Source organism: Schistosoma haematobium, chromosome 2, assembly GCF_000699445.3.
Source record: "Schistosoma haematobium chromosome 2, whole genome shotgun sequence".
Lineage (NCBI taxonomy): Eukaryota > Metazoa > Platyhelminthes > Trematoda > Strigeidida > Schistosomatidae > Schistosoma > Schistosoma haematobium.
The window spans coordinates 1,960,173-1,973,230 of NC_067197.1; the positions used below are offsets into that span (position 1 = coordinate 1,960,173).

At 38.4% G+C, this 13,058-nt stretch overlaps 1 protein-coding gene across 1 annotated transcript in view; it reads right to left on the reverse strand.

The window, feature by feature from the left end:
• Positions 1-8,803: 8,803 nt before the first annotated feature.
• RPL7A_4 (60S ribosomal protein L7A) overlaps positions 8,804-13,058 on the reverse strand; it is a 56,474-nt gene continuing 52,219 nt past the window's right edge. Inside the window, exon 12 of the mRNA XM_051214119.1 lies at positions 8,804-11,955. Coding sequence (XP_051067247.1) covers positions 11,708-11,955 — 248 coding nt within the window. The 3' untranslated portion in view covers positions 8,804-11,707. The remainder of the gene's footprint in view (positions 11,956-13,058) is intronic.

A 13,058-nucleotide genomic window follows, 5' to 3' on the forward strand; every position in this document is an offset into this window, starting at 1 on the left:
ATCAAATTAACTCTAATTGACTGGTTCACTTCATATCTAAAAAGTAGACATTTAAGGGTCAGGGTTAACTTCACTTTATCCCAGGCTGTGGAATGTCCTAGTGTGGTCTTACAGTGCTCAGTACTAGGACCTCTTCTCTTCTTAATTTATATAAATGATCCTCCACAGTAGGTGTCGCCAGACTTATTGCTTTCCGCTGATGACGTGAAACTTTGGAGAGAGATATGCAACCAAGATGATATACAGGCACTTCAGGAGGATCTGAATCGACTTCAAGGTTGGACAGACGATAACGGACTTCTCTTTAACACTTCAAAGTGTAAAGTAGTTCATCTGAGACATGCTGCAGACTACAGTTACAACTTACAAAACTCCTCTCAAGTAGTATCTCGATTCGAAAGACATCTAAGAGTCCTGAGGCCCTATGACTTGAAGTCGTACGCTAAATGTGACAAAAATGCCTTTCGAGCAAACCTTGCACTGGTAACATTGAGGCGCATTGCTGGTCAGTCTGAATGGAGAACTGTCCACATAATCTTCAGCAGTTTCATTCATCCTTTTTAGAGTGCGGAAAAATAGTATTTCCTCCCCTATTCCAAAAGGATAAGAACACTCTGGAGCGTATCCAACGGCGAGCCACGAAATCAGTTTGGGGCTCAAATTTAAACCTTATGAAGAGCGCCTCCAATTCCTCAACCTTTACTCATAAGAGTACAGGCGTCTTAGAGGTAACCTTCTAATGGCTTACAGTATCTTTAACACTTCTGGACATCCCCTTAAACACCCAATTAAGCTTTGTCTCAATACAAACCTAAGGGGTAACACCCAGAAATCGGAGATACAACATAGCAGAACGGATTGTACACACAAATTTCACTCCTTAAGAGTTGTCAAATGCTGGAATTCGCTGCCGGCCGAGCTAGTCCAAGCGACTTCCCAGGAGTTCTTTAAGAGGCAGCTTGATATATTCTTGAGGACTAAGGATAGTATCATAATATGACTTACCAATTCCTTTTTCCTCTTTTATCGTCAACATACCTAGGTTCCTGCCTGGAGGTATTGGTGATGAACTGCTACTAGACACGGAAGCCTGTTAAGCGAAAGCTTCTTCCATTCCGTCCACAACCATTTGAACCATTTGAATATAACAAGACCGATGATGACAGAAGACTGGGGATATCATTTACATACAAGAGGAAATACATGGGCCCTAAAACTGTACCCTGAGGCACTCCACTAAGCACAGCTTCCAAGCTAGATAACTTTGAGTTCACCCGCACTCTTTGTTGCACCTCAACTAGGAAGTCTTTAATCAACATCAATAGATTGCTTCCAATCCCGACATTTCTTAGCTTATATAAAAGCCAGTTGTGCGGAACTTTGTCAAGAAATTTGCCGAAGTCAATGTAAGCTGCGTCTACAGGTAACTTTTGGTCTTTAAGAGCGCACCAGCTTCCACGAGCAACTAATAAGTTAGCGAGACAGGAATAACCTATTTTGAAACCATGCTGCTTTTCTTGAAGTATCCGGTTTTCATCGAGATACTTAAACAGTTCCTTTCGAATAATCTTTTCTAAGATTTTAACAACCGCACTAGTCAGGCTGACGGGTTGGTAGTTCTCAAGCTTATGTTTCGTACCTCTTTTGGAGACAGGACTTACTATGGTGTTCTTCCAGTCTTTTGGTAAACGACCCTGGGTTACAAATAGATTAAAGCGTATACCTAAAGTGTTGATAACGAAGTTAGATAATTCATTTAGTAGTTTAGGATGCAATTCATTGGGCCCTGTGGATTCGCCTATGTCAAGCTTATTCAGCAAACCAAAAACGTCGAGATCTTTGATGGGCACGCTGTCCAGTGTGTATGGGGGATTTGTATAGACTGACTGGAAGGGCGTTTCCATGGTATATACATTGCTAAAGTAGTTCGAGAATACTTGAACTTTACCATGGTCGTTTCCCACCAATATTTAGGCAGTACTGTCTCCACATAGTGCAGGAATATTTCCTCTTCTTCTGGCTCTTTGGTTTATGTAGGAAGACAAGCGTTCAGGACATTCTATGGATTCCCTAACAATTTTCTCTTCGTACAGCTTTCTAGACTTACGGACGGTCGAGATACGCGTATTTCGAGCTTCTCGATAATGGGGTTTTGTTTCGTCAGTCCTCAGTAACCGGAAACTACCCCACATTCTTCTTCTCATACGAAGAAGGATGCGAACCTCCCTTCCGAACAATGGTGGAGAGATTCTCGGCCCCCTTGGTGTTATTAATGGATGTGTGGTGCGGTAACGTTTAAGTATTTATTTCGAAATACGTTCCAAGACGTTTCAGTTGAAGACTCTGGGTCTATTGGCCGATTGGCCGATATATATATTGTATGTTTGCTTTCTGGACGCTAGGTCTGGACTGGGCTGACCCATGCTCAATTTTGACAATTATATGGAAGTGGAAGGTTAAAAATGCATGCTCACCTTTATCTAGAGGTGACATGTAATCGAGTAACCTTCGTAACGTCATCCTTATAATGAGTCAATACACGATCTAGTAAAAATGATTCAGAGTCCGGGTCTTACCAAGTCGCTTCTTCCACATTTGGGACTAGAGCACATGTGATAACCACATCAACTAGTTCCTACTCGAAGGAATTATCTGACGATTCAGTTCGCAGATTTTTCCAGTCTACCATGGGTGCATTAAAGTCCCCTAGGGTTAGACGTCGACCACTTTTTGACCAAGTACTGAGACTGCTTACTTACGCCTGTTACTCCTCATGGAGGAGCATAGGCCGGCCATCCAGCATTCTCCATCCAATCCTGTCCTGGGCAATACTTTTCAGCTCTTATCATTTTCTATTCATCCCTTTCATATTTGCTTCTACTTCGCGACGCAATGTGTTCTTTGGACTTCCTCTTTCACGTTTGCCTTCAGGATTCCAAGTTACGGCTTGCTCCTCGATGCAGTTTGATGATTTGCGTAATGTATGTCCTATCCATTTCCATCGTCTTTTCCTAATTCCTCTTCAGCCGAGCGCAGTTATGTTCTCTCCCACAGTAGACTGTCGCTGATGGTATACAGCTAATAGATGTTGAGTATCTTGCGTAAGCAAATGTTCATAAATACTTGCACATTTTTGATGATGGTTGCAGTAGTTCTCTACGTTCAGCTCCGTATAATAGGACTGTCTTGACGTTCGTATTAAAGATTGTGATTTTGATATTGGCTGAAAGTTGTTTTGAATTCCACATATTCTTCAATTGTAAGAATGCGGACCGTTGATTTGCTAATCCTCACGTTTACGTCTGCATCAGATCCTACTTGTTTAACGAAGATGCTTACCAGATATATGAAGGATTTCACATCTTCCAGAGTTTTGCCATTAAATGCGATTGAATTTCTGTTCTCCATGTCGTGTTTGAGGATCTTGGTTTTCCCCTTCTGTACGTTGTGGCCTACTGATACATAGGCTGTTGCTACACTAGTTGTCTTCATCTGCATTTGTTCGTGTGTATGGGATAGGAAGGGAAGGTCATCTGCGAAGCCAAAGGGATGTAGACCGATAAATATCAAGTTAATCCTATCCATTTATATGTAGATATCGATATCCACCACTTAATCAAAAGTATTTCAACCCCACAAACACGTAATACAGTTCCCTATCACGTAACATATATGTTATTATTATTGTTTCCTCATTTCATCCGTGATCACCGTCATCAGTCGAATGCCATTAACAGAAACCAGCAATCTTAATATATTTAAATATAACTGAATAATCTGAACACTCTATGAAGTTCCAACTCAAATAATGTGTGTCGCAAGTACAAAATAATTCCCGTTAGTAGATTCACTGGTTCTGGTTGGTATACTGTTGTTAATGGACACGTGAGTCATAAACAATATATGCTTTGGAATAAAAGTCGGTCGTTCCCAAATGTTGTATATCATATCAATGAGGAAAAGAAAGAAATCACTACGATGAAAAGTGAAGAATTCAAAATAATAATTGTTGGGATATTCGGAAAAATATACCAATAATTATCATGTTAAGTCTAACGTTGTCCTTGGACGTTAAATGAACATTCCTCATTGGCCGATATTTGTTCACTTGTTAAATATTGTACAAAGTGTTGTCTTCTATTTTATGGTACGATGTGGTCTGTTTGGTTGGTATATAAACAGGGTATGTCTGAAATATAATGATTCATTTCTCAGAGGCTGAGACTTGCGTTCTGGACACAACAATAATATCAGCAGTAGTGAAAACAGTTGAAAAACCTAATATTTAGGCGTAAGTAAGAAACGAATATATATTTGCAGTTAAATTATTTTAACACAGATGTTGGAAAAATATTGCGCACATCTGCCAGGATCACCAGGTAAGAAATAGTGAGGTTAAGTGCACGGTAACTCCGCCTGTAGCTATTCTAGAGTTACTTCCGGTCCCAATCCCGGGTATAGGAGAAGCGTTGGGCATGGGGTTAGCGAACCCATCTAGTAGAAAACTAACTCGCTAAAAAATGCTAACCAGAAAAAATAATTCAAGCCATTTAAACTCTGCCCTGGGAGTTAGGTTTTCATTTAGAAGAACTATGACGCCTCATGATGAAAGCCGAGTTCCTTCGGAAGCCACGAGGCCGATGCCCCTTCTAACAACTGGAGCAACAATTTTTATAGGTACATGGAACGTCCGGACAATGTGTGAGACCGAGAAGACCAGTCGAATAGCAATGAAAATGAGGAGATACAATTTGGCAGTACTGGGAACAAGCGAAACCCGTTGGACCAAAGCTGTTGTATTTAAGGACCTTGGTTTTTCCCTTGTGTATGTTTAGGCCTAATGATACAGAGACTGCTGCTATACTGGCTATCTTTATCTGCATTTGTTCGTGTGTATGCGATAAGACGGCTAGGTCATCTGTGAAGTCCAAATAGTCTAGTTGGTTCTGAGCTGTCCATTGTATGCCGTGTTTTCCCTCAGATGTCGAGGTATTGAGACTGTTTTGCAGGACCTTATTCACCTCACAGCCTGGACTAAGATAGGCCAAACTTATCAGCATCTCTTGTCCCTTGCATTTCAAGCGGCAACTAATTAACTCACACGTCTTATTTTCATGGGATACTTTGTCGATAATAAATAGGATAGCATTCCTAATGAATAAAGCAACTCCCCCTCCTTTACGCTTTTGTATTCTTTCGTCCCTTACTAACGTAAAACCCTCGAAATCGAATTCCATACTATCTATGGACTGTGTCAGCCAGGTTTCTGTGACTGCGATTATGTCTGGCTTCGTAGAGTCATTCTGCACACCTAGTTCCGACCGCTTATTGAGCAATTTTCAGGCATTAGTGTAACAGATCCGAAACCTATTTAAATGGCTTCGTGTTGCATCCAAAGTGACATTGGCATCATTTTCTGTCGAAGCCTCACAACTCGGAAATTTACAATTTTTATGTCCTTTTCTTCAGCGTCTAACCTAAGTTGTAGGTCTTTTTCTTTTGTCCTTACGGACAAAAACTCCTAAACCGTTTAATTTATGTTTATTCTGTAAAATTAAGTACCATTCATTCGGGGATTTGAATACTACTATGAGCAGTCTGGTTTGATTAGGCTTCAGGTTTGCTTGACTAGGTAGTCTGTACACCTTTATCAAGGTGACTCCTGAGACATTTTTGGGCATAATTTGATTAAGTAGCTGTTTTATCAGCACAATTTTATGCTCAAAACAAGTTTTCAATTCAGAGTCTTCACTCTCCTTGATTCTATAAACAATAACTGACCTGTCACTGTGTTCAGTCTTCAGTTTCTCGACTACTTTTATGGAGATAGGATTCCCTTTTATATAATTATGTCGTTTATTGCTTACAACCTATGCCCATTCATCAACGTTGGTTGGATTAGCAACGACAGTCGCGTCAAACATACTGTGGGATTCCGGAAGGTTGTCGACGATTTGGGAAGTTAGGTTGTGTTTCCCGCTGGAAACCGATCGAGTCTTGCGGCTGCGGCTTCTAGGCGTTTCCTGCTGGATACCATTTAGAAGGCGGGGAATAAAGAAAATTACTCCCTTGAGTTGTTAGTTAAGACAGACCTCTTTGAAGACTGTCTTTCCTCCTTTGATCGATGTAAGTCAGTCGTTTCCGAACTCACCTGAGTTTGCTTCACACTAATTTGCGTGTCGACAGAGCCAGTGCTGTCCGATACGTCCCGACCACGCTTTCTAAAAAACTCTTTTGCAGCATTTACCATTGGGACGGCCTCGGTTAGCAAACTGTTTGCATCCGAACAGCACTGCTGACAAAGCCATACACAACCCTTCTTACTGAACCATTTAAAAGCCGCAGGCGTTAAGTTCGTGCAAAATTCGTGGTACCAGCTTTTGCACTCATCGCACTGCCTGCCGCTTTCAACGGGATATCGACAACCCGGATGTCGGCGATTGCTTTTCTTAAAGTGAACAAGATACAATAGTACCCAGAAACAAAAATGATCTATGACCAAAACAAGTGGAAAACTGTAGATTATTAGAACCAAAAGTACTAACCGATACAATAGAAAACAAAACACTCGGTTCCCAAAAGCTTCAAGCCACCTACAGTAATCAAGAACCGTACCCTTCGCCTCCTAAGCCGCAAACGGCACTGTTGGGCGGAATACAAACGAACTAATAACGATGGAGCGTATAGGCAATACAAACATATCAGGAACACATGCACGAAGGCTATAAGAGAAGACAGGCTTCAGTACCAAACAAAGCTTATGGACAAATTCGCCTCTAACCCTAGAAGCCTATTCCGTTATGCAGCCTCTCTTCGTCAAGCCAAAACAGGAGTTTCTCAACTGCTAGGTCTTAACGGCCCGACCAACAACGATGGCGACGCCGCTAACCTTCTGGCGGCCCATTACTCTCAAACATTTCAACCGGCTGACGTCAACTTTATTGACGACAGTCTCATCTCCAACTCCACAGGACTTTCTGAAGTGGACCTAAGCGCTGACTTGGTGTTCCGGAAATTGCAGCACTTAAGACTTGACACTTCTCCTGGCCCGGATATGGTTCATCCTGCCATACTGAGGGAGGCAGCCTCAATCCTGGCAACGCCGCTTAGCGTGATGTTTTCACACTCGCTTAGCCGAGGCGAATTACCGGAAAACTGGAAGTTGGCTCACATCACACCAATTTTCAAAGGTGGTCGACGCAATGAACCTTCAAGTTATCGGCCGGTGGCTCTTCTGTCATTACCTTCAAAACTCATGGAGTCCCTGATATGCGACGGTTTAAATGACTATCTACTGTCCTTAAATTTCTTCTCACCCCAACAGCATGGTTTCAGGAAGGGTTACTCTTGTATAACCAACCTGCTGACTGCGGTGGACAGATGGGCAAGCATCCTCGATTGCAAGGGAAAGGTTGATGTCATTTACCTTGATTTCTCAAAAGCTTTTGATAAGGTTAACCACTTGTGTCTTATCAACAAGCTCAAACGACTAGGTATCAAACCACCTCTAATCGATTGGTTTACTTCATACCTAAAAAATCGACACTTTAAGGTTAGGGTTAATTTCACTTTATCTCAGGCTATGGAATGTCCTAGTGGGGTCCCCCAGGGCTCAGTACTAGGGCCTCTTCTCTTCTTGATCTACATAAATGATCTTCCTCAACAGGTAACGTCAGACTTACTACTTTTTGCCGACGACGTGAAACTTTGGAGAGATACGCAACCAAGACGATACACAGGCACTTCAGGAGGATCTGACTCGACTTCAAAGTTGGGCAGACGACAACGGACTTACCTTTAACACTTCAAAGTGTAAAGTAGTCCATCTGCGACATGTCGCAAACTACAGTTACAACTTAGGAAACTCCTCTCTAGTAGTATCCCAAGTCGAAAAGATTTAGGAGTCCTGGTGCCCCATGACTTAAAGTCTTACGCTAACTGTGACAAAAATGCCTTCCGAGCAAACCTTGCACTGGTAACGTTGAAGCGCATTTTTGGACAGTTTGACGGACGAACTTTCCATACAATCTTCAATAGTTTCATCCGTCCCCATTTAGAGTACGGAAACATAGTACTCCCCCTCACTCCATAAGGACAAGGTCACTTTGGAGCGTATCCAACGGCGAGCCACGAAATCAGTTCGAGGACTCAAATCTAAGCCTTACGAAGAACGCCTCCGTTCACTAGACCTTTACCCACTAGAATATAGGCGTCTTAGAGGTGATTTACTAATGGCTTATAGTATTCTTAACACTTCTGGACATCCTCTTAAACACCTACTTAAGCTTAGTTCGAATAATAATCTAAGGGGTAACACCCAGAAACTGGAAACACAACATAGCAAGACGGAATGTAGACACAACTTCTACTCCTTAAGAGTTGTCAAAAGCTGGAATTCGCTGCCGGCCGAGCTAGTCCAAGCGACTTCTCAGGAGTCCTTCAAGAGGCAACTTGACCTATTCTTAAGGACCAAGGACAGCATCACATTATGATTTACCAATTTCTTTTCCTTTTTATTGTTAACATACCTAGGTTCCTGCCTGGAGGATTTGGTGATCCCCTGCTACTAGACACGGAAGCCTGTTAAGCGAAAGCTTCTTCTATTCCGTCCACAACCATTTGAACCATACAGGAAGTTCTTACCATGATTTTGTACTTAAAACTGCATATCGTATCATTAGGGAGTAATTTATTCCAGAATGCATATATATATATATATATATATATATATATATATAATTATGATGTGTGCTACTTATGTTGACAGACATAAGTAGTGTGTAACACCAATCAAAAGTTAAATGGATGGCAGCAGAAGGCTAAGAAGATCGAATTGAAGAAAACAGAACTGAAGTTAAGAAGGAATTGTGAAGTGAAAAAGTCATACAGTGTGTGAAGGACAAGTGATGGAAATTTGAAAATCAAGTATTCGATGTACGGTTTTCATATTTTCCTTAAATATTCTGTAATTTTGTAAGGAAATACAATTAGCTGTCTTCATTTATCTTCTTGTTCATTGCATAATGAATGTAATTCTCATAGTAAAGTCTACAAGAATGTGTTTAACAAATTGATAAAGAAACCACTGAACTAACTGGAAGCTATGTGATATAAGTGAAGTGTGGCGTCGAGTCGCGGTTGACTATGATCACCACTACAGGAAGGTTGTGTACGAAATATCAGAAGGCGATTGAAGGTTGTAGCGAAGTATATTTATTGGTGATCTCGTGGTATCGAAAGAATACCGAGATCGTACCAAAGGAGTACAAGTGAATTTACTGAGCAAACGTAAGTTCGTGCAAGGTCACAACCAACGGAAGGAAGAATGGAAGAATAATAGATGTCTTTAGTGCAGTTAAACAAACAAGCACAGTAAAACAATCACTGGTACAATTGGTTATAATAATAATTGTTTCCATTAAACCAATCGCGTTCTCTTGATAAAAGTAGGTCACTACATAAGGAACCATAAATAATAAAGATGTAACTAAAGTTATTTTTTTTTGAGTTAAATAGATGTAGTCTCACTTTCCTTTGCTAAAACACTAGTGGTGACATTGGAAAATTAAGAGCAACCATAGTTGAAAAAAAACAGCTCATCAACTATGCTAAAGATATTTCATGGGTGGATTACAATGATGATATGTAATGAAGGGTTAGCTTTAGCAGAGTCTAGTGACATTATGATCAAGTTTTTAATACATTTCACTTATATACTCTTCATAAACCTAGTTTATAAAAAATAATTTTAAACTATGTGATTGATTCTCAAGGTGTAATCCATTGGTTTTAGGATAAAAGTAGGCACCTGGAGGCACTACATATACGGGTAAAAAAATGAGTTATTATTCGAGGTGAAAAAGGACATTTGATCGAGTGTAAAGAAAAATCTTGATTATAAATCGGACTAACAAGGGGATAGAAGCGAAACATATCATTATGAACCAGAAACAAAGCGAGTATAATGAATAGATATTACCACAACAGCAAAAGGTGGACAATAGAATAAAAATTGTTGAAGTTTCTTCTTAATAATAAATGCGAAGCGTATCATAACTTCTACGACGCAGTCACTAGGCTACGTAACAAATATCAGCTGGTAGCTGGTTACTTCATAGATGATTAAGTTTTAGTAGACTGATGATTACTGTATTTTCATTATCCTGTTTACTCAAGGTAAAGTATTTCAATTTTCATTAGGTAACTGCGTTGTGCAGTCGATAATCTATGAAAGACCACGTGTCAATTAAAATATTTCTTGAATGGGAATACACTATAAGATAAACAAACACACATATTCCTGAAACGTATAAAAACCACTTACAACTGTCTTTAAGTGATAAGTTGTAATTTGTTATGTAACAAATATTGATTTCACAGTTAAGCAATTGATTAGTGTCATCCATTCCACACAGTAATAATTATTATAATAATAAAACTGTCATGATAGATTGTGTAATTGGCAGTGGACTCGTGTAACGTATGCGGGATTGTGGATGAACACTGCACACGAGTCTTATGCTATAACGGAACGGCCGTTCAGTGTTTCCAGCTATTTAATAGTGGTCTAGTGTAAATCAACTCATCCATTCAAATAGTAAAAATTACTACAATCTCCACAAACCCTCATTCTAACCATAATCATCATCATGTGCTCACTAGGCACTGGGTTCAAGATGGATTTCATGGAATTCTAGTGAGAAGGGTTGCACAAGATTATAGATTGATTGAAGTTACACATTAACACCGTTAGGTGGTAACTTAAAGGTCTAGAGGTTAAGCGTTCGTGCACGAGACCGAAGGTCCTGAGTTTGAGTCCCCTATGCTAAATCATAGATGTGCACTGTTCAGGAGTCTCATACTAGAATAAAACAACCGTCTAGTACTTCCAGGTTTTTGAATGTCAATCTAGCTTAAATCGACTCATGAAATCAACTATTAAAAATGACTACAATCTCTTTACAAATCCTCATTCATTATTCTTCAAAACAGATGGATCAACATATAACGAGAACAAAACATTTTCACTTACTTGTTTTGTTTTTTTCGACAAAACAAAAACAAAAATAAAAGAAAGCTGAAAACGCATAAACACACCCATTCACACACACACACAAATACAATCAAATTGATTTCATTATTATGTAATAATATAAAAGATAAACATGAAAGAAAAAAAAACCCAACTCAATATTAAGTAGTATATATCTAAGTTACCAAAAATAATTGATCAATTATAAAATAAAAGAATATTGATTAAGAGTAATGAAGTTTTCTTTTATTCTTTTCTTTTTGTTGTTTTTCTTCTTATTAAAAAAAAGAAAATTGTTACCATGTGTATTAGTCAATTCAACGAATGTGGATTAATCTATTGATCTAATTTATAATAATCAGATAAAATAATAAACAAAAAAAAGAGAGAAAAATTCCGAAAATAAAAAAATTATTCTATGATCTGTGAGAATGTTTTTTTCTTTTTTCTTTTCTCTTTTTTGCTTTGAAGATGAAAATGTTTCTTTGTTGTTGTTGAAATAAAAAATAATTCAGTGTATCCAAAAAAAGAAATATGGAATGGAATGTTTCCAAGTGTTTTGGCAACAAATACAAATGCATTACATAAGACATAAAACTGGAAAATACTTCACCCATGTATACTTCAACATGTTATAGAGATATTGATCTATCTATCTATTTATTTATTTATTGTTTAACGTAAATTATGTGGTGGTCCAAATATTTGATAAAGCATAAAAAATGCTAATTCATGACTACTCCAATAACTATTATGTGCACCTAATATAGCAAGTGGTGAAAATGATTTTTGCCATTCATAATCAACACGACGTCGAAGTTGTTTTTCATTTGTTGTTGGCATTGAACGCATTTGACATAATATTGGATTTAAATTAGTTACATTAGATGATCGTCTAGTTATATAATTACTGAATATTTTCACTAAATAAAAAGAAAAGAAAAGAATATTGTAGAATTTAACTTATTACGTAATTTATAAGAAAAAGAAAGGAATAAAAGCAATTTTAGGCAACGATAAATAATGGCTAGTAGTGGAATACAGTTTGACGCGCGTTTAGTCCTATTTTTGAGACTCATCAACTGGGTGTATGTGCATCTCAGAGTTGGTGTTGATTACGGGACTCGAACCCGGTACCGTTCGCTTCAAACGCCATCACATAGCTAATTCACCACATTGCACAAGCAGGTGGCTATAAGGACTCAATAACTAAGTAGATAATGTGATGACGTTTGAAGCGAACGTCACTGCGTTCAAATCCCAGAGCAAACACCAACTCTGAGATGCATGTACATCTAGTTGATAAGTCCCAAATAGGATGAGACATGCATCCCGAATTCCACTGCTAACACAGTTCTACACTTTTTGAAACTGATCCATTATTTTTTTTCGATCAACTATTTATTTTCACAAAAACAATCATTATCCATTCAATATTAAAACTTAATTATTAACACTACTAACTTAATAGTTGAATTCATGAGTTAATAAAAGCTAGACCAATATGAAAAACCTGGTAGTACTAAACCGCGTATCGACTATCCTACCTCGTGAGATTCGAACCCAAAACCTATCAATCTTGCATGCAAGAGCTTAACCGCGAGACCACTGAGCCGGCCGGCATCCAACGGTATTAATGTCTAATTTCAACTAAATCCACTACTAACTTAATCTTATTTATAAATTAATGAAAATTAAAGTATATGTAAACTTTTAAAAAGTAAAAGTACTATAGTTTCCAGCTAGTTTAATTTCTAACTATATTGATTGATGATGTGATCATTAGAACACATGACAATTATAATAGTTGTGTTGTTTTTTTGTTGTTGATTGTCTATAAACAACTACAAATCTCTTCTATATCGATAATTATAATTACAATTAATTGATTTACGAATAATGCCTCCCCCCGTCCCAAAAATAGATATCAACTAGAAATTGATTAATAAGGAACAGAAAAGAATCGACAATTATTATGTCCTTGAGTAAACAACTACATAATTCAGTATGTAATGAAAGTTAGAAT